The sequence below is a fragment of the Mytilus trossulus genome, chromosome 3, assembly GCF_036588685.1.
Source record: "Mytilus trossulus isolate FHL-02 chromosome 3, PNRI_Mtr1.1.1.hap1, whole genome shotgun sequence".
Classification (NCBI taxonomy): Eukaryota; Metazoa; Mollusca; class Bivalvia; order Mytilida; family Mytilidae; genus Mytilus; species Mytilus trossulus.
Window position 1 is genome coordinate 39,348,380 of NC_086375.1, and position 23,294 is coordinate 39,371,673.

The 23,294-nt window shown below is 31.3% G+C and overlaps 1 protein-coding gene across 1 annotated transcript; it reads left to right on the forward strand.

Annotated features, from left to right (window-relative positions):
• The first annotated feature begins 11,454 nt into the window (after nt 1–11,454).
• Nucleotides 11,455–21,823, forward strand: LOC134709413 (glutamate receptor ionotropic, kainate glr-3-like). The gene is made up of 8 exons (XM_063569575.1): nt 11,455–11,547; nt 13,609–13,797; nt 14,032–14,126; nt 18,073–18,163; nt 18,782–19,109; nt 19,930–20,147; nt 20,724–20,989; nt 21,442–21,823. The coding sequence occupies exons 1-8, from the start codon at nt 11,482–11,484 to the stop codon at nt 21,740–21,742; spliced, it is 1,554 nt and encodes a 517-aa protein (XP_063425645.1). The 5' UTR covers nt 11,455–11,481; the 3' UTR covers nt 21,743–21,823.
• The last annotated feature ends 1,471 nt before the right edge of the window (nt 21,824–23,294 follow it).

Genomic DNA, 23,294 nt, shown 5'->3' on the forward strand with positions numbered 1-23,294 from the left:
GTCAATTGTGTTCTCCAAATTTATTTATATTGTAGTCCTGTGGTGGTGTGTTGTCATTTTGGATGTTATGTTTCACATGGCCATAAAAGTGCGAGGTTTGGCAGGCCACAAAACCAGGTTCAACCCACCATTTTTTTCCTTTAAAAATGCCCTGTACCAAGTCAGGAATATGGCCATTGTTATATTATAGTTCTTTTCTGTGTGTATTACATATATTTACGTTGAGTCTTTTTTTCTCTTATTTTTGAGTAAATTCACATTGCGATAAGACGTGTCACCGTACTTGTCTATCCGAAATTCATGTATTTGGTTTTGATGTTATATTTGTTATTATCGTGTGATTTTGTCTAATGCTGGGTCCGTTTTTGTGTGTGTTACATTTTAGTGTTATGTCGTTGTTCTCCTCTTATGTTTAATGCGTTTCCCTCGGTTTCAGTTTGTTACCCCGATTTTGTTTTTTTGTCCATGGATTTATGAGTTTTGAGCAGCGGTATATACTACTGTTGTCTTTGTTTGCCTTTTTTTTTCTTATGTACAAGACTTTAAAACAAAACCTGAAAAAATATTAATATATTTTAAGAAATATAGGAATAAAACTATTTTCCTTTTTTTTTATTTTATACTAAGCAGAAAATACAAGTATATTGTATGTTTAATACAATTGATGTCAATCATAATATATCAAACAACAGTGTTGCAAATGCTTTATCCCCTAATTTGTATGACGTCACGTAACCGATATCAGTCACTGAAATAAGGGCTTCATCGATCCCCTTGTAAATGTTTACATTATGTCACGTGAGAAATAATAGTAACACTTGATGTATATAAATAAATTTGATAAATATCAGGATTAAATTTTGTGTTTTACTAGACGCGCGTTTCGTCTACAAAAGACTCACCAGTGACGCTCGAATCCAAAAGTTAAAAATGCCAAATTACAATGTAAGTATGAAGTTGAAGAGCATAATTAAGTGTACATGCTATTGCTTTTTTCAATATAACACTCTTTATCAACACTCAACTAGCATAATTCGAGTTCAATGATTATATTGGAATCTCGATTTAAGACAGGCGTGACTTAAAAATCACCATATGATATTCGCTATATATTAAAACATTGTCGTTTGACAATGACAATGACAATTGAATCAAACTCGGAAATTAAAGGAATCACTCAATAGCAACGATAAGGGTCGTAAGATTTGCCTATTTCAAATAAATATCCTGGGAATATATCATGAACCTTGAACGAGCAATTTTTTTATTCTTGTGTGTGGTCGTTAACATTAGTTTTAATCAATAAACGAATTACGTGAGATAGATTTCGACCGAAGCGAGCATCGTTTATCCTGTTTTCAAAACAATGTACCCTTTTCATTTTAGTGATTTATAACCAGTCACTATATGTCAGTACCAACACGGTGTACATATGTGTGTCCTTGTGTTGTTACATTTGTTCTCAGAAGTCTTTTTGCACGTGGATCCAGTTGCACCTCCAAATCTTTTAGTGCATTATTATAACTGTGTTTGTGATAATTTATTCTGTACAGTATTTTCGCTGATTCATATTATCCTTTATAAAAGAAGGGGCAAAAGATACAAGAGAGACATTCAAATGCATGATCGAAAATAAACTGACAACTGAAAGTATTATTTATTTTAAAATGCAAAAACGCTTAATAATGTTGACTTTTCCGATTTATTGTTTAATTCGTTTTATCTCTGATCCTCCACTCTATGAAAAAAATCCCGAGAATATTTGGTTAATGTTATCAGTATTTTTGTTGATTAAATGAAATATAATAGAACGTTGAAGACGGAGATCAAAGAGTTTTGACATGTTATAGTGATAACTTAGGGTTTTTTAATCTGTAGATGAATGCCAGACGATGACAAAAATCTTATTATTTACAATGGCTATTCGAAAATGTGTAAAATTAATAAACACAGATATGTGTGTATGATACAAAAATGCATTCTCCAGCAATGTAATTATAACCTTCGAAAATATCTGTGATTAAGGTTTTGGAAATAACAGATATAATTCATTCAATAGTCATCAAATAGATGTATGATTTTTTTTTATCTGACCACAAACAAAGTACGTTTAGTTTAAATATATCGTATTTGCTCAAAGAAAAACGAGCTAGGCTCAAGACAAATAGACTAATGTAGTTTCTCTATAATACAATACGTAAAACACTTTAACATTAAAGTGATTATGAATTATATAGTATGTATGCGTAAGGTTAAACTACGATTCTGAAAGGAAATACAGGCAAATTTAGATAGTATTTGTTTTGAGTTTTGTCTATGAAACTTAAAACCTGTTAAATAGAAATTGGTTTGGATCACCACTGAAACAATCGTACAATCAAGCCTATAATTTCTCAATTTGAACATTTTAATTCAAGCTGATGATACTAAATATGGTAGGTCTCTCATTTATAAAGAACTAACATAAAAAAAATTGAATCAAATATAAAGTTAGCATTATACATGTTATAAAAGTCAAATTTCAAGAAAATCAGAAATCTCAACAACAAAATAGTGTTTAAAATTTGGATGAACCTCACAAAACGTGTGTGCTTTATGTGTAAAGATTAAATGTTCCGTTTTTTTAGATTAAAATATGAATAAAGAATTGAGGTTTTATGTTCATACCTATGGACACAGACTTTTTTTATGTTCGCGTTCAGATCTGTGCAATAATTGTTTAGGAATCAAGCGAAAAACATGTTAGAGAACAAAATCATTATTTCCGGAAGGAATATTTTGTCTTTTTTAGATTTTAGAAATAACAAAATTTGATCATTTGTCGGAGCATATTAGTTTGGGAAATTTATAGGACATTTGAAGTTCCTTAAACATTTTTTATCTGATGGAATTTAAACCAACCCTTACTATGTAAAATCCTGTCAAGATATATGTAAAGATAGATCGTAAAGATTGTTTTAGATATTTTTACATGAAAGGGTATCATATGAGCATGAATCAAAAGCAGTTTAATTCATACAACGAGTTTGAGAATCTATTTAGAAAAATGATTAATATTAGGTTCAAAAATTTAAACGATCATTGTTCGTCCTGATGTATTTATTCATAAAAATGTACATTACTAGTATAGCATTTGCAACAACAACTTTTGCACTAAATTTGGTATACAAAAATTATTTTAAGAACCGAATGATCGAATAATGGACTCTGTTTACAACTAACTTTGTGGTCGGCTTATGTCTTTCAATAGTACAAATAAACTCATCATAGATACCAGGACTAGGTTTGTATATACGCCAGACGCGCGGTTCATTTACAAAAGACGAACGAATCCAAAAAAGTTATAAAAAATGCCAAATAAAGTACGAAATTGAAGAGCATTGGGGACCAAAATTCCTAAACGTTTTGCCAAATGCAGCTAAGGTAATCTATGCCGGATGTAGACAAAATGGTAGAAAAGACTTAGAATTTCAAAATTCAAAAAATTTGTAAACAGTTAATTTATAAAAAACAACAACATATCCAGTGATAATTCATGTCAGCACAAAAGATACTGACTAATAATTAGATACCAGGACTAAATTTTGTATATACAGCAGACTTCTAACTTGCAAACAATGTGTTATCTACAACCTTGAGAAAATCTGCATTTAATTTTCTATAGAATAAATAACGCAAATACATCTTCATAACACAACTAACGATGAAACATACTTTCGACAGGATCATGCGCATGTGGTATCGATTAAAACCATGTTTAATTCACCATTTCATGCATAAGGAAACGCCTTTAAAAAGTCAGTTTTATGACAGATGTTCTCTATTCATATGACGTGTATGAGCTTTTCATTTTGCTATTTGATTGATTGATTGACTGTTGGTTCCTTAACGTCCAGTGGCAAATATTTCATGCATATTCAGGACGAGTTTTGCTTTTTGATGACGGACTTTCAGTTTTCCTATGATTTCGAATGTTTTGTTATTTTTCCTTCTATTAAACATTTACTTACAGTCGAAAAATTAAAATTTTAACCGGATTTTTGTGACAAAAATGTCGTTTATTGATTTAGGTATGTACGGTGGTTGGGCGGTCGGGCGGCTGGTTGGGCGGTCGTCAACCAAATGTTGTCCGTGCATTTACTCATAAACCGTTCAATCAAAGCTTTTAAAATTTTATTATGTTGTTACTGACAAAAAAATGAAGTTCAAATTCAATAATGACGATTTTGACTTTTACCGTTCAGGAGTTATAGTTCTTTAAAGATTGAAAAAATGGCGTGTCCGGTCGTGTCCGTGCATTTGCGCATGAACTGTTCAACCAAAGCTTCCCAAATTGTAATATGTTGTTACTGATGACAAAATGGAGGTCAAGTTTAATATTGACGATGTTGACTATTAGGGTTCTTGAAAGATTGAAAAATGGTGTTTCCAGTCGTGTCTGTGCATTTACTCATAAACTGTTCCACCAAAGCTTTGCAAATTTTAATATGTTGTTACTGATGACAAAAAAAGGATCAAGTTGAATAATGTTGATTTTGACTTTTACAGTTCAGGAATAAGGGTTCTCGAAAGAACTTTAAATGGCGTTTCCATTCATCTTGTTTCATTTACCTATGAACCATTCAACCTAAGCTTTTCAAATTTTAATATGTTGGTACTGATGACAAAATAGAGGTCGAATTTGATATTGACGATTTTCACTTTCATCGTTCATCATTTATGGTTTTTGTGATATTGCCAGGACAAAATGAATGTTTATAAATACGCTTTGCTGTCGTTGTAACAGCCTCATGTATAGAATATAGAAAAATTAAAATCACTGCCAAAATTTCAAAGATGAATGATAGATACATTCGTAAACAAAATGAATGTTAAGTTATTTTTTCAGACAATTCGATTAAGTATTTGTATTTAAATGAAAAAATGTAAATATATATTCATGGACAGTCCTTATTGTGCTGTGGTGTATGTAGTCATTCTAATGACATGGCACAAACTTATTAAATGTCACAATCTATGATGAATGCATTTGCCCTACTTTTCCAGTTGATACGATATTCCATGGCTTGTATTTCCTTTCTTGAGTGGTGCAGTCGAATTGATTGACCGTTATAAAATATTTGTTTCACAAATGATAACGGATGCATTCCAAATGTCGTTACTACAATCCTGTCACCTGTTTTCAAACGTGACAAACCGAATAAGACTTATAACCGTGTTTGTACGAATATGAGCTACCCGATTAGTTCCACATTTGGATCAGAATCTGTCGTCTCTTGTCTTTTAACCTAACAACAAAAATAAGATTTGTATTAAAAAGATGATGTGGTTTAATTACCAATGAGAAAACTCTCCACAAGAGCCCAAATGACAACGAAAATTAACAAATATAGGCCACCGTACGGCCGTCAACAATGAGCAGAGCCCATACCGTATAATCAGCCATAAAAGGCCACGAAATGACAAATTTAAAACGATTTAAACGAGAAAACTAACGGCCTAATTGATGTACAAAAGTAATTGAAAAACAAATATGTAACACATCAACAAACGACAACCCGTGAATTGCAGGCTCCTGACTTGGGACAGGCACATACAAACATAACGGTGTGGGGCTAAATATGTTAGCGGGATTTCAATACGCCCCCTAACCTTAGAGAGTGAAGTAACAATACAACATAAGAACGAACTATTAAAATCTGTTGAAAAAGGCTAAACAAATGAATAAAAATAGAAATACTACACAGAGTGAACGGGGCCGGGTACTTGTATATCCCAACAACCAAACAAGAAAAAAGTAAATTTGACGACATCTGCCATTAAACATATTGAAATAATAAAAGTAAAATTTATTTTTCAGGGATACAACGCTTATTTCTGAAATTTTGCAAGTATTTTTTGCACTCGGCTTCATTTTCTTATTCGATCAATGTTTGCAAACGATTTTTAACCTTCATATTAGCACAAACGAGCTTAAATTTGCAAATTCTGGTCATTTCTAGAGCTTCGAATTTATGCTGTAACGTCAGCAATGTTTATACTACATGCAATTAACCGCTTGGTTACCTTGGATATATAAAAAATAATGGTTTTGTCAGATGATGGTTTCCAAATCGACTTAATCAGTATAATACCTAAAGGTTACATATCTCTAGATCTCCTCTTTTCATCTTTATAATCCTTGTGGTTGATATTTTAATTAAAATAGGTCGGTCTAGATTGAGCTTTACATAAATTGAACGAGATGATATTTGAAAGATTGCGTGTATTTGAATAATAACGTTCATGAATTATGAAAAAAGAATACATTTTTATCTGATAAAGAATATGTATAAATAGCTAAAACTGCTGAATAAAATAAGCAAACTACTTTTGGCAAGTCTTGTAATTGGGAATTTCAATTTTGATTTGCTAATTTAAGAACAAATTTATTATAGCCTCGAATATTATATTTGTTATTATCATTTAAGTACGCTGGGTTTGTAGAAATTTAAAATCCTTTTTTGTTATGACTTAAATCAGATACGTTTTTGTACGTTGTGGTTCATGTGCGAAGATGTTGGTTTCTGAACATCGAAAATTGAAGCAAATGTGTATGCATATATGTAAATTGGGAGAATAAACTCATCATAGATACCAGGACTAAATTTTGTATATACGCCAGACGCGCGTTTCGTCTACAAAAGACTCATCAGTGACGCTCAAATCCAAAAAAGTTAAATAAAAAGGCCAAATAACGAACGAAGTTGAAGAGCATTGAGGACCAAAATTCCTAAAAATTTAGAAATCATTTTGTCCAAATCGCAAACCGCAAAATTTGAATCATATAGTATTTAGTATTTAATTATAGCATAAATAACCCCAAGGTAAATTAAAAAAAGAGAAGGCCTTAAATCGAACGCTATCAATCAACGAAACCAGTGGAAAAACACCTCGCATATTTTTAACTTGGTTCATGTATTTCTGAAATCATTTTTTTATAGCTAGCTAAATCGGCTTCCCAAAAAAATAGATAAAGAACTGCATAATAAACTCCAGCACCAGGGAACATCATCATACTGAATAATTCATTATTTAGAATATATTTTGTCTTTTATAATTAATGTTTTTGAATAGAATAGCCTTTTATGTCTTAAAGTTTCTTAATGTAAAGATTTTATAATGCAGCTGTGCCAACAACAATATACATAATCCCTTATGGCTTAAATGTCTTTTATGTAGCTGAAAACGTATTTTTTTCTAACTTAAACTAATAGCTAATAAAATGAAACAAAATCAATAAAAGTAAAAAAATATCCATATTAAGTGAGGTAATTTACTCTTCCTTTACAATGTCCTAATTGACTTGCTGATAATTAGGTTTTCTTCTGATATTTCTTAATTGTCACTTAAACTCCCATTATTTGGTTCAAAGCTTTTGGCACGAAAGCCTGATTGATTTTAAGTGTATATGATGAAACCATAGGGCAAACTAGAGTTTGTCATTGTTTTGCGAATGGGTAGAGTGGAATTTGGTTTTCACAATCAAATTAAAACTAATTTAGATTGTTTGCTATTTTAATTTATTATTAACTGTGATACTATCATTTATAGTTTGCAGTATATAGTGATTGCAGCAAATATTCTATTTTCTGATTATAATGATACCTTGACGACATGTCCTGTAATTGATGTGAGAAAGGATAAATTGACAAATTTAAGCACACTGGTAACGTGACCTAATGACTGCCTAATGACGACAACCACTGCTCCAAACCAATGTTCATTACCTGAAGGGAATTATAAGTACCAGGAGCCATTGTTTAACAACGTGACTGGTGCAGCTATCACTTTGATTTCTGTTATCGTTCATTTAAAGTGGTCTTCTGTTTGCATAGTCTTTGATAATGATACAGGTAAGATTACATTTATCCTATTATTATAATCAGTGTTATACATTTCTCAAATTTTCTCCTATAAATACATATATAATTTACAAAGTTAAAATGTGATCGCATGAGAAAGGACGCAATTATTACAATTTAACCATAGTTTTGCCATTACAAAAAGATTATATTTCTAATTAGGAGCAGAAAATGGACAACAAAAGTAAAAAGGAAAATCACAAAAGTACTGAACACCGAGAAAAATTCAAAACAGAAAGTCCCTAATCAAATGGCAAAATCAAATGATAAAACACATCAAAGGAATGGACAACAACTGTCCCACAGTTTTAACACGTACGAGCGTTGTTTATTAAGAGATGAAAACGCTATTTGGAAAAAAATTGGTTGCCTTGATTTTAAGCATTATGACTGCTTCTGGTTATAATCAATCAGTTTGTATACTAAAAGTACAAAACAACCTGGTCACATTTAAACAAATTTTTGAAGTAGTTCAACTGTAGTGATTGCTATGCTGTCAAATCTGAGGTTTGGAATTCTATCATTGCTAACAATTCAGACGAGAAAACTAACGGCCTTATTTATATAATTTTTTTTAACGAAAACCAAATATGTAACACATAAACAAACGACAAACACTGAATTACAAGCTCCTCATTTGGAACAGACTCATACATACATAATGTGGCGGGGTTAAACAGCGGGATGCCAACACACCCCAACTAAACCTGGGACAGTGGTATAACAGTACAGCATAAGGAAATTGCCAGTTTTCTTGTTCAATAGAAAATTGGCCGTCTTTATGATTTAGTCAATATTGCTGAAACTTTCACTGTTACAATATTCTTTGAGATATAGATAACTGAAAATTAATATTCCTTAAAAAAACAAAGGTTCAGTAATGAGTCTACGGATCTTAATAATATACTAACGTACATTCTCATATTTGTGGCTGATATTTTCTAAGTGTAGAATGAAACTACTGCTATATTAGAAGTAAAATTATTGTATTCTTTACAGAACACGAAGCAATGTTGTTGTATCAAGGGTTGTCTGATGTCGGCATATTTGCCGATGTCCATAATTTGCAGCACATGACCTCAGAAGTGATAGATTCTCTGATGGATGGAAAATCATCTGTGTTCGACGAAACAAGCCTTAATTGTACAATTTTATGTCGTTTGGAATCTTGTCTACGATATTTAGAAAAGGTAAAATTAAAGAAAAAGTAGTTATTCTAGTGTTTGTTTGTTTGTCTCTGTATATTACTAACCTCTGCTGTTTAATCCATATTTGTTTGGTAATATACATTTGGCGTTCCTCAGTACTTACGCATCTGGCAATTGTGTTTTATGCTATGGTCTTTTTTGTACTCTTTGTTTTCATCTTTGATTATGTGCTTTGTTTTTCTGTCTATAACACAAAGTCGTGAAGGGATGGTTAACCACACGATCTTCTTGAAACTATATAACACCCGTATGTTTATTATTCATCGATATCTTTTCTTCGAAATATATTGATAAAACTTGAATATGAAATAACATTTCCCTGATAAAAACCTGACCGCTCTTATATTTGGTTTAAATGCAAATAGTAGGTATTACATGAAGTCATATTTGTTTATCCATGGTGATAACATTATATCAAAACTTCGATTTGGTATATAAATAAATGCAACAGTAGTATACTGCTGTTCGAAAACCATTAATCGATTGAGAAAAAACAAATCCGGGTTACAAACTTAAAGTGAGGGAAACACATCAAATATAAGAGGAAAATAACGAAACAACAGAATCACTAAAGCGCAACAACAAACAAACGACAATACAGCACACACAGAAACGAACTAAAAGATAGCAATGCCATTTTTCTGATTGGATATGATTGGTAATGAGAAAGTTTCTCACTAGACCATATGAATTGACTGTGATTATTATGGAAATGAAGAAACATTGATTCGATTTAAATTATTCAATTTAATATCCATTTAAACTTGAAATTTTTAAAAGTGATAATTAGAACGACATGCTCTGTTCTTCAAATGTAGTTATCTTTACAATCTAAAAATAATTATACGAGTACAGTCAAAACATTGAATTCAATGAAATACAAAATGCAATTTCTTTCAACACGTATATGCAACGTCGTTTTACACGTGAAATTAAATTCTTCTTTAACCCAGAAAAAAGTTGTGGACGCATGAATTGTATATATAACCTGCAATTCATAACTTAGAGATAGAACCAATATTGCGTTTTGCAAATTTGAGGCGTATTTTTTGGCAAATTTTAGAATTTTTTTTGGAGTATACTTGATTTCTAATAGATTATAAAATTTCTGTTTTGAACATGTTTCATTTATTTTACGATATTCACTGTCATCGTCTATAATGATTGTTATTTGATTTTCAATAAATTATGGGCCAAGGTTTCAACGATTTTGAAATAAATAGTTTTTAAATGTTTTGATTATAGTAGTTAGGTATGTCTAAGGTGACAGTAGTTTACTAATGTTCAAATAAGCCTTTTAACATGTTTCGCATATACTCAAATATAACAAACCTTTTTAAAATTGTCTTTTTATGAATTTATAATTTTGGGCTTTTTCCATTAGTTGTGCTATTCTTTTTCTATTTTAATTTTTTAAGAATTTAGACATCTTTTAGAAATTTAGGTTTAAATTCTCGCAGTCAAAGTTGACCTAAACTAAAAGATGTCCACTGCTTCTGGTATTGGAATGAATCTATAGTGCATTATATCAATTTGCGAAATTGTTCATTTTCATATGTAATAACCAATAATGTACTGTGGAATTTAAAGTATATCTTTTAATTCTTTTTAAATACGTTTCATTTTATTTCAGCCCTTTGATTATGGACGTAAAAATATGGTTCGATCATCCCTACTTCACAAATCCAAATGGTTGCTTGGAATTTTTCATGACTGTGATCTCTCAGAACTGGAAACAAATAGTAGTTCTGATTTAGACAATGTAGCCGTGATACAATACCCGACAGTGCTTCTTAACAAATATCAACAAAATGAATTGGTATGATAATATAATTAAATACCAAAAGCTAACATTCTAGTAAATACGTTTTTAATAATTTTACGTGATTTTTTTTTAAATAGAATAGTGCACATGAGGATATTTGGAGTAAGAAATCTAGTAGGTACATACTTGTACACTCGATAAAATTAACCTCTTAGTTCGGAATGTCCGTTTAGTTTAAAAGCAGGACTTCTAAGATAAGTCTTCCCAACAAAAAGTCTAAAAATATAGATTTCTAACAAGTAATACGACACACGTCACTATAGAGGACCGAGAAGATAATTAACTTCAAGACTTTGTTTTTTATATAGTTGGCTAATTGTTTTTCCAAATTGTCAACATAACCACTTCTTTGCTCTGAAGAGAAGATGATACAATGTTGTCGTATGTGCTAATCAATATTTTAGATTTCATACGTTTTCTGAAGAAAAATAATAGACTAAAAAGTAAAAGTGCTTCTTACAACAATTAGTTAAAAACTTTTTTCGACTTTTATGGTTTTTATATGTAGAATCTAGAAGATAGTGTCAGGAAGGTTTTCAAGCATATGAGTGTCTTAAACATCTCTTATCCAGGGACATTAACAGAAGCTGCCATTGAAGAACTTTATGACGTAAGTTGTCAGTACTGAAGACCATTAAATATGTCAATTAAAAACTATTCGAATACATTAACACATTTAAAAGAATTGTAAAAATTCATACAAAATCTTGTATCCATTACTATAAAACCGTTAAAAAGACATTGGCCTATGTTTTTTTTTCTGAATGTACTTAGGTGAGGTTTAAGAATAGTTCAAAAAGGTATACATTCAAAATGTAAGCAGATTTTTTATTTGTTTTCTTTTAAATTGAGACCATAATAATACAAATACAAATATAAGGTTTAAGTCCACGGAAACCATTCACCCCCCTTTTTTGAAAGAAAGGACCTCCCTAACATATCAACCTAGTTTTAGCTTAGTTTGGTCCTTTAATAATGCTCTTCGACTTATAGGATCAATATTCAATTTTTGATTCAATGAATTTCAATTAAAACATCCTTAAAGGGCATTTGAATTAAAAGAAACATTTTAAACTGAAATATAGTTACATTTGTGCTTTAATTATTGTTATGGTAATCACCGAAACTAATCATGAGACTAAGAAAGTTAACCACTTAAATTAAGTTAACACTGTCTAACAATTCCAATTTTTCTGACGAATTCTTATGGTTGAGATGCGACTCATACATGTTGTAGCTCAAATCGACTGTACACAAAACAACACGAACTAGTACTAAAAATTCATTGCTCCTTCCCAGATTTTCATATTAATAGAAGCATATACTATAATTAAATTATATAATCAATTACAGAGCAACTTTACATGCTCAACAATAGGATAAAATTTGAAGGGAGAACAAGTACTAACGCTTACTGGTAATTGTTTTTACACTTTTAAATATGTTAAGCATGAAAGTTGTTATGCATTATGAAATGCAAGGACTCGAGTTATTGATTTAAACAGCATCAATAATAATTGAAAGTCAATTTATAAACATGTTAATATTGATTTGCAAACCTACAAATTGACTATCAATCTCTATTATTGATGATTTTATTTGAAAGTACGAGTATTAGTGTGAACAATTTATGTTTATGATACAAATAAATGTGCATAGTATATGATTACTCGATATATAGAATGATTGATAGCCACCAACAAAACTCATGAGGATATGCAAACAATATCACAGTAAATACATTCAACATATAGTATTCAGAAATGTGCAATGTCGATTAAACAAAAAAAGCTGTAAAAAGTACAGACGTGCGAAATGTGAAAACAATTAAATATCTATGACCTATGGCATGTTTCAGTTGTCTAACCATAATCCCGTCTTATATTCCTAGATTATGACTTCATAGATTTAGAATCATCAATAAATGTGTAGTTTCAGATAAGGGTGAAGGTTGATACCTATTAAAACGTTTAAACCCGCTGCAAATATTTGCACCTGTTCTAAGTCAGAAAATGATGTTCAGTAGTTGTCGTTTGTTGATGTGCTCATAAGTGTTTCTCGTGTTTCGTTTTTATATAGACTAGACTGCTGTTTTCCCCCCTTTGAATGAATTTACACTTGTCATTTTTTGGGCTCTATATACATGTATATCTTGCTGTTCGCTGTGAGCCAAGACAGTACTTTGATCTGTAATGGTTTACTTTTATAAATTGTGACTTGTGAAGACTTTTAGAGTTGTTTCATTGGCATACATACCACATGTTCTTAAATCTATTATAATGAACAGAAACAACGCAAGCACCTGTATAGCAATAGTTCCTCGAACTTCTGGAGCTCTGAGATAATATTCAAGCGTTGATAGATTACCTTAGCCGTATTAAGCACAACTTTTTGGAATTTTGGATCCTCAATGCTCTTCAAATTTGAACTTGTTTGGCTTTATAAATATTTTGATATGAGCGTCACTGATGAGTCTTATGTAGACGAAACGCGCGTTTGGCGTACTAAATTATAATCCTTGTACCTTTGATAACTAATTTCAATGTAATTTGTTTGTGAACTTATCTTTTCGTCGTCTTTTGAGTCATTACCATGTCGTTGTCAGTAAATCCAGACTTTACTGAAACCATCACCGATATATAATTTGATTCACTAATTAATATCGTTCTAGATGGATTCCGATGATTTGAATGATTGTGCTTGGCTACCCATCAAAACACTAATGTGGCATCAAACGAAACGAGGGCTGAGTACTATTGGATATACACAGCTAACGGGAAGATTACTTTATTCCAAAGATATCTTTCCGAACGAACATTTCGGTTTTAATAACCGAAAATTCATTGTCAGCTTATTACCAGTAAGTAGCATGTAACTTTTATGTAATTTATTATCTTCATCAAATTTCATTCTTTTGGATATATGAGTGTAGAAATAATTTATTCTTAAATCATCGTTAGGCAATCTACAAATTAAAATGAAATGTGATTATTCGAAAAAAAAAAAAAACTAATAGTGCATTTGTAGCTTTTTAGGATGTTAGAATGTTTTTTCTATCACATGTTTTATGAATAAATTATTAAGTGTTTTGTAGTGGAAGCCATTTATCGTCCATGATGTCAAAACAAACAATTATACAGGATTTTCAATCGACCTACTTCAGGAGCTTGCCCATGAACTTAACTTTACGTAAGTATCTAAATTGGAATACAGTTTAAAATAAGGAACAACAGCAACATGTGCTCATTTGAATATCAACCTTATAATAATTTAATGTGACCAAAAGGTTAGATTGAATGTATCATGGCTGTCAAGACCAATCGAAAATCTCGTCAATTATCATTTATGTCTCTATATATCGTTTTGAGGATCATGCATTAACGTAATCTACCTCATTCATATTCACAGACCTTAAGCTTTTGTATGTTGACATGTGATGTCTACCGTCTCTTGTTTGGTCCTTTTGTTTTGGTGGACTGTTATATCAATTATCAGTAACCATATGCTTGCACAGTTTACATTTCCTGATTGGTAAACATATGTTTTCAATTCACACAGGAAAAATTACACTTAAATATTTTTCTAGCATAATTCTACTCAGACTATGTAAAACGTCACCATTGTCTGAGCAGAAAATTGACGAACCAGGGGTATATCATAGACTGTCTCGTCCTTTTAAAAAAAAAAAGGTTCACCTGGATGATAAAAAGACCGGTTTGAACCTTAAAAGTAATACACGATGGTCTTGAAGTACATATTCTAGGTTCTGGCTTTGTTTATCATCTAAATAACGAGTTATAGTATTCTTTTCTTTGTCTTTGTGAATATTTCTTTTATTGTTTCATATATTTTCGGTAATATCCATTTGACGTGACTCGGTTCATATACATCCGGTCATTCAGTTATAGTGCTATGGTTTATTTTTGTATTCCTGTCTTTCATTTTGCTAATGTGCTTTGTCTATATATGCTTTTTTGTAATTCTTTCTGTGTTTTTTGTAGTTTTTGTTTTTAAGATTATTACACAATGCTAATTCCTGTACCCCTACTTTTAACAATTTAGATATATATATATATATATCTGTTTTTTTGTGTTGACATCGTTGTCAATATAACCGAATTTATGCAACTGTCATACAAGTAAGATTTTAAGCTAGCTATAAAACCATGTTTATTCCACCAGTTTCTACGTAAGAAAAAACGTTTGTGCCAAGTTAGGAATATAACAGTTGTTATGCATTTGGTGGATGTATTTAATGTGTTTGAGCTTTTGATTTTGCCATTTGATCATAGACTTCCAATTTCGAATTTTCATTGGAGTTCGCTCTTTTTTTTTTATATAAAAAACAAGTTATTTGAAATATTTCAATGGTGCATATAATTATTAAAGTCACTACAGATTTTCGAGGTTGTCCCTTTATGACCTACTACTACAAGGAATGGGATCATTTGGAATGTATTCCGTTATATATCGTAGCAATGATTTATTATGAAGAGCAACACTCTTTACCATCAATATATTTCAACAGATACTCAACACTGACAACAGATTAACCATATGTTATGTATTTTTATACCCCACGCAACGAGTTGCGGAGGGTAGTTGTGCATATCGACGGGAAATTGCGATTCAATTTTTTTTCTAGGAGTTACGCCCCTTTGAACTTATTTACTTTAATGTACTACTGCGACAGTTTGTCATCGCAACTCCTCTCGAACACCACAACAGAATTTCACGAAAACTTTTCAGATAATGAGGACATACTATATAGTTGTGATATCGACGGGAAATTGCGATTCAATTTTTTTTCTAGGAGTTACGCCCCTTTGAACTTATTTGCTTCAATGAACTACTGCAACAGTTTGTCATGGTAACTCCTCTCAAACCACACAACAGAATTTCACGAAACCTTTTTAGATAATAAGGACATACTATGTAGTTGTGCATATCGACGGGAAATTGCGATTCAATTTTTTTTCTAGGAGTTACGCCCGTTTGAACTTATTTACTTTAATGTACTACTGCAACAGTATGTCATCGCAACTCCTCTCGAACCACACAACAGAATTTCACGAAACCTTTTCAGATAATGAGGACATACTATGTAGTTGTGCATATCGACGGGAAATTGCGATTCAATTTTTTTTCTAGGAGTTACACCCCTTTGAACTTATTTGCTTCAATGTACTACTGCAACAGTTTGTCATGGTAACTCCTCTCAAACCACACAATAGAATTTCACGAAACCTTTTCAGATAATAAGGACATACTATGTAGTTGTGCATATCGACGGGAAATTGTGACTCATTTTTTTTTTCTAGGAGTTACACGCCTTTGAACTTATTTGCTTCAATGTACCTCTGCAATAGTTTGTCATCTCAACTCCTCTGAAACCACACAATAGAATTTCATGAAATTTTGTAAATAATAAGGACATACTATTTAGATGTGCATATTGGCAGGAAATTCATTTTTCTTATACAATTTTTTTTTTCTTTCACTTATTTAATTTCTCCAATGACAATGTGGGGACGTGGGGTATGTGAGCGTGCTCACTAAGGTTCTTTAATTTTTAATTATTTTGTCATACGCATATGAACTAATTTAAATAGTAAAATGGCAAATATAAAAACAAAACCATAATCAAATACTTTGTTCAGGTATGTCTAAAGAAATAGAACTTTATAAAATAGGGAAAATATGAAATTAATGAAGACTGGAAAATATATCGGTTGTGATATCTGGTCTTTGTTCTTTCCACCATTAAAATATTTGTATAAATAGTAAACAAGGAAATAAGAATTAGCAGAAAAACAACTTCGATTTCACATAAAATGCATAGAAATATGTATAGAAGACATACACCTAACGTGAAATTAATGCAGTATTGTGTTATAACTTGATAAATGGTCTTGAATTAATTGGTTATTGTAACGTAGCATTTCGATTGGACATCAACAAACTTCTTTTGTTTTATTGCACGGAAGACATAGTAATTTTCCTTTGAATAATTTAGTCCTTTTGTTTTATCTATTTCAAACATTATTTTGCAGTAACTTTTTTTCGCAATGTTTTCATTATAAAAGCGAGACAATTATGCTATAAAATTACATTAAAAAAGAGAGAGATGACACATCGCATATTCATTTTAACAAATATACTAAAAAAAAAATTCAAACAAACTTATCCATGAAAGCCTTTTTTATCACTATAATTGGTAAAATAGAAAATTGACCTTTAAAGATTAATGTGTCTTTACCTTTACTATCATGATGTTCTTGATAGAGGGTTGGTACTCACAAAGAAGTTCTTAAACCAAGAGTTCCAAACGGTGAAGTTGAAATCATCCCTTCTTAAGTTTTACGGCCGCCATCAATAGTTGGTTGACCGTTATGGAATAACCGTTTCACAAATGATATCGAATATAATCCTTACGTCGAAACTACAATCCCCTTCCTTTCATGAATATGACCTACCGAATAAGACTATCTACCGGATTTGTTATCACATATGCAACACGACGGGTACCACATGTGGAGCAGGATCTGCTAACCCTTCTGGAGCACCCCTAGTTTTTGGTGGGGTTCGTGTTGTTTATTCTTTAGTTTTGTATGTTGTGTCATGAGTACGTATTGTAATGCGTTTAATTTTCTACATTGGCTAGAGTTGAAGGGGGAGGGTTGAGATGTCATGAACATGTTTAACCCCGCCGCAATTTTGCGCCTGTCCCAAGTCAGGAGCCTCTGGCCTTTGTTCGTCTTTTTTAATTTTTAATTTTAGTTTCTTGTGTCTAATTCGGAGTTTAGTATGAAGTCCATTATCAATGTACTAGTGTTCATATTATTTAGGGGCCAGCTGAAGGACACATACGGGTGCGAGAATTCTCGCTACATTGAAGACCCATTGGTGGCATTCGGCTGTTGTCTGCTTTATGGTCGGGTTGTTGTAGCTTTGACACATTCCCCATTTATTTTCTCAATTTTATTGTTTGTCTGTTTGTCTTTTTCATTTTTAGGCATGGCGTTGTCAGTTTATTTTTGATTTATGAGTTTGACTGTCCCTTTGGTATCTTTCGACCCTCTTTTACTAGAAAAGAGGTTTACTTTGCATATAATTTAATGCATTGATTCTTCAGGTATGAAATAACATCGCCACCAGATGGACAATGGGGTACAGAAACATCGAATGGGTCATGGACAGGTTTGGTAGGACAACTACAACAAAGGGTGAGTATTTCTGTCAACTTCATAATTTTGTTCTCAGTTATAAATTATTTTATACAATCAGTTTGATATGATACAGATTCCGGAGCACATGAAAAATGATTCTTGTGTGTCCTTATTGTCAGCTAGAACCTTTAGACATTGCTAATATTTTGATATAATTTGTCGAACGAGTAGTACCTTACATTTTAAAATATGAACGAATGATACCAAAGAGACATTCAAACACATAGATAAAAAAAAAAAAAAATCTGACAACGCCATAGCTAAAAAAAAAGGAAAAAAAGTGCAAAAAACACATCATAGAAAAATGAAGACTCACAAAACATCTTTTTTTAATTTGCGTATTTTGACTAATAGAAATTCATTAGGATATAATTGTTTTCTGATATATTCATGCAAGTTAAGTCGGAAGTGACGTCACATAGGCATTTGGTAATACAGATTTGAAAAATTATTCGTCAAGACTCCAAATACAAAATTGAAATATCTGATATTATCGAAATATTGTTAAGACAATTCCTTCATTATGTATTTTAATGTATATTGCAGATCTAGATTTTGAGTATAGCGATCGGTAATTCGTTGCTTTTATAAATCTTCTGTTTGCTTTATTTCCAGGATGTAGATATAGTGGCTGCTCCTTTGACAATACAAACAGATAGGGAACAAGTTATAGATTTTACATATCCATATTTTTATGAACCATCCGTTATCCTAATGAAAAAACCTGACCCGAACTTAACCAAATGGAGAACACTGATAGATCCATTCAGTACTACTGTCTTGCTATGTATATTTGTTTCCTTGCCAATTTCATCTCTCTTCCTATTCTTCTTCGAAAAGTACAATCCATACTATAAAAAAGTAGAGGACAGAAGTAAAATAACAGGATTGCATCATTTTTCAGACTCTTTTTGGTATATGTATGGTGCTTTATTGACACAAGGTAACTAATGATGTCAGTTATAGCGATTCACTTGTAAACCACATTAATATTTGTGAATGAGCCTTTCAGCTGTTATGAATCGCGAGCCACTTATCAGTCTTAAGGAGACGAAACGCAATTAAAAACCTAATATCTGAAACGAGTTGTAAACACCGGGTTGTTGGATAGAGTTCGTATTATAAATGTTTTGGTAATGTATAAAGTGTTAAATTTCAGACATGATCTCAAATCTTAAGTAACCAGAATAGTAATTTGATCTGTTTTTACCGATTTTTCGGTATCACCGTTTGTAATATTTTGATCGAGAAAATTTTTACATGATTGGTGTTCAATGCATATCATGAAAAACTTGTCCTATCCAAGCATTCGTCAGGCCCAAGTTCACTCTGTTTTAAGTTTTTTCAATTTCCTCAGGTTTTTCATTTATCTTGATCTGTGCTTACTTATTTATAAAATTGAACATCGGTTATCTACTGTTGCTCCTAATTGTTTACGTAACAATCATTATTCGTGGATAATTCAGAAAAAGATGTAGGATTTAATTATGCACGGAAAGGCACAGCAAAACAACCCGATGATAAATTAAAATGTTAAGAAAACTTAGATTTCAACTCCCTTCAGGCAATAATGACCATAGATGGAATTCACTATTAATTGAAGGTTTATCTTTTGGTCATAAAGCTTTTAATGTGATTTAGCATTGTGAATCTTCCGTTTCTTTTTCATCTACCCGTTTCTTTATTTTTTTCTACACAAAATTAGATTATACAGGGAAACGTTACTACATGTGTATAAGGTAATATGGATTGTATATTGATAGGTGGTGCACACATGGCAGATTCTTCATCAGGTCGTACTCTTTTAAGCTTCTGGTGGATATTCTGTATAATTATGATGGCTACCTACAGTGGTAATCTAATTGCCTTTCTGACAGTGACAAAAGACAAACTACCTTTCACAGATCTTTCAGGACTTGTTGCACAGGATAAATATAAATGGGGAATACAAGGAGGAGCAATTTTTGAACAAATTTTCAAGGTAAATTGACAACTGTGGTTTTGTTTTGTCTTAAGGATGTACACCTCTGAGAAGTCAAAAAATTCTAGAATTAAACTTTTTTTCTAAACCTGTTTTTTTGGTTTATATGACTGTAAAAAAAATATTGATGAAGAAAAATCATATGTTGGTGCACTTCTTAAACAAAGATGGACAACGAAATAAATGGCTGTACACACGTTATTTATTTATATATAACGTTGATTTTAGAGAAATTGTTTTAGAATAAGTATTCAAACAAATAGTCCAGACAATATTGAATGTTGTGGTTTAAAATAATGCATAAGTTACACAACCTCAAAAACTGTATTGAATTAACGTAATATTATACAAGAAAAGTAAACCACACAAGTTCCAATAAATATAGCCACTACTGTAATTGCCATCTTTAAAATGTAATCAGAAAAACAAAATAATTTGCCAAAAAAAAGACTTGATATTTAACTAAATATCCTGTATATCTGGACGGACAGTAAAGGTTCAATTTTGACTATATTTTATTTTAATACTTAAATTAAGGAAACTTTTAAAATGTTCTAATTTCCATTTATTTCACAGACATCGGAAATACCAGAGTATAAAAAAATATGGAGCGGAATTGTAGAGTATAATACATCTGATACAAGGGTCCTGAGTTATATAGGTGATGAACATATAGGCAAAGTACTGGAAGGAAATTATGCGTTTATTGTAGACAAAACGTTCTTTGATATGACCATGATAGATAACTGTGAACTAGCCATGACATTAGCTGAAGTACTTCAATTACAGTACGCAATGGCACTACCAAATAATTCACCATTCACCAAGATTTTTACTGACGAGTAAGTATTTTGATAACACAATCTGTCAATAATGCATTGGAGAATTCAGAAACAATCAGGGACTTAGACTTTAGCCAAAGTCGGACATGGTTTACAACTAGCTATTCATTAAGTCACAAGAAATAATCAAACAACAAAAGCGTGATACGTTTTTTTTTATTTCTTAGATTCGTGATTACTTAAATAGTATGTATTGTATCTGTTGTATATGTTTTGGTATTATAAACAATCTAGTATAATATATTTCTTTTTTTAAAACTGAAACACTACTTGAAACTCATGATAAAAAAAGCTTTAGGACTGTTAGATATTTAGAATGCATTTTATTTTGGGAATCTGAAGTGAAAAATGTTTACCAAAACGATCAATACACGTTCAAAAGAGTACTTTCTGTAAATAGTATCAAGGTGTCCTTAATATATTTAAAGTGTTTTGTCTTGTTCTGTTTTTAGAATAATTTCAATACATGAAAGTGGACTGCTTCAGATATGGAGGTTGAGACATTGGCCAAAACCTGGAAATTGCAAAGAATCTCTTCTAAAAGAGTCTAATGCAATAACGCTTATAGATGTTCAAAGTGCGTTTTATTTGATAGGAATTGGCATCTTTGTGGCTTCGTGCTCCTTGTGCATGGAGTTTTTGAAACATAAATACTGTAAATGGAGAGAAAAAAATGTAAAAGGAAACGAAAAACCTCAAATGATTAGACATATCAGCACAACACCGAAATTAAATGCACTTGTGTCATACTAAAATGTATGAAATAAGAATTTCAGATCGGAATGATTAATCGAAATCATTACTTTGACCTGGTTTATGGCGGTATTTGTTGTTGCGTGGAGTATGTTTCTTTTCTTATTTTGTTGACGTCAATCGTTGTTTACTAAGATATACATTTTCATTTATACAAAGAGAAATATTAAAAGAATACAACAATCGTATGAAAGTATATGGTCAACTATTCATATATGTTAGTATGCCATAGATGGTATATAACACTAACTATTTACAACAGTTTCCTGAAATGAAAATATATGTAAATCGTTGCATGTTCTATTTCAGTCTACTTTGAACGATTTTCATATTCGATGAAAATAAGAAGATCTGTTATGAGTATCAATGTGACAACTCTTCATCCAAATCGAGTATTGGGAAACTGACTTGAAAATTGTGATTGTTTAAGTTTAAACATCTTATTTTCACTTTTATCATATCGATTCGTTACTATGCTTCATAACTTTTAAATTAATCTTGAATTATTCTCTCTGGCGATCCACTTATCATAAGCTATTAAAACATTGAACAAGCCCATGTATTTTGCAAAAAAGGTGTTTTGTCAACTAAATTATTACAACATTATAAAAAGGCAATTGTAAGTAAGGAGAAAACGTGTCTAATTTTAGTTCATATTGATAAATTTTGTTTAAAATTGTTAACATGAAAATATTAGTCAAAGAATATTGATCTTTGCAGTGTTTTATTAAGATGTCAATGAAAATATTTACGATAAAAGTGTGTGTTCAGTAGTTGTTATCATTAGTGAATTTACCGAAAAGGAAGCAATTTAAAACCAATATGTCGATTTTAACGTTAAATAAATGTATATCGATAAACGTTTCGCACGATGATTCTACAACACGACGTTACACCATAAAAATGTTTTCTGAAATTTTGACTTCGATTAATTAGATTTGTAATTTTCATTCGTTTTATATGTATTGTTGGTTGATTCTGTCTATGATATTTTTCTGATGTCTTTTTACCGTGAATTACCTCAAGTTTTGAAGATGTACATCTTTTAATGTAGTAGTCATCTCCTGGATCGTATCTAAAAACGTGTAACATAATGCCGGGTTGTATCAATTCAATAAAATATTTTTCGTCGTTGTTTGCTATTGGTCCTTCAGTTACCCCCGTTTTATGTACAAGTTGATATTGTCGAAAATGGTCGACCTCGCTAGTATAGGGATTAGTTTTAGTATGATAGTTATAACATGGGTAGCAAGACAAGTCGCAAACTAAAACATTTCGAAGACTTTTACTTTTAATTTGATGAATGCATCTTATTGCATTTATTTCCACAACTTAACGATCGCATCTATCCCATCGAATTGGAGATAAAGGATACTACAGATACAGTTAAGTCGGCTTCATACCTTGACTTACATCTAGAAATTGACAATGAGGGTCGGTTGAAGACAAAACTTCTCGACAAAAGAGATGATTTCAGCTTTCTTTGGTTGACCGTTATGGAATAACCGTTTCACAAATGATATCGGATATGTTCCTTACGTCGTAACTACAA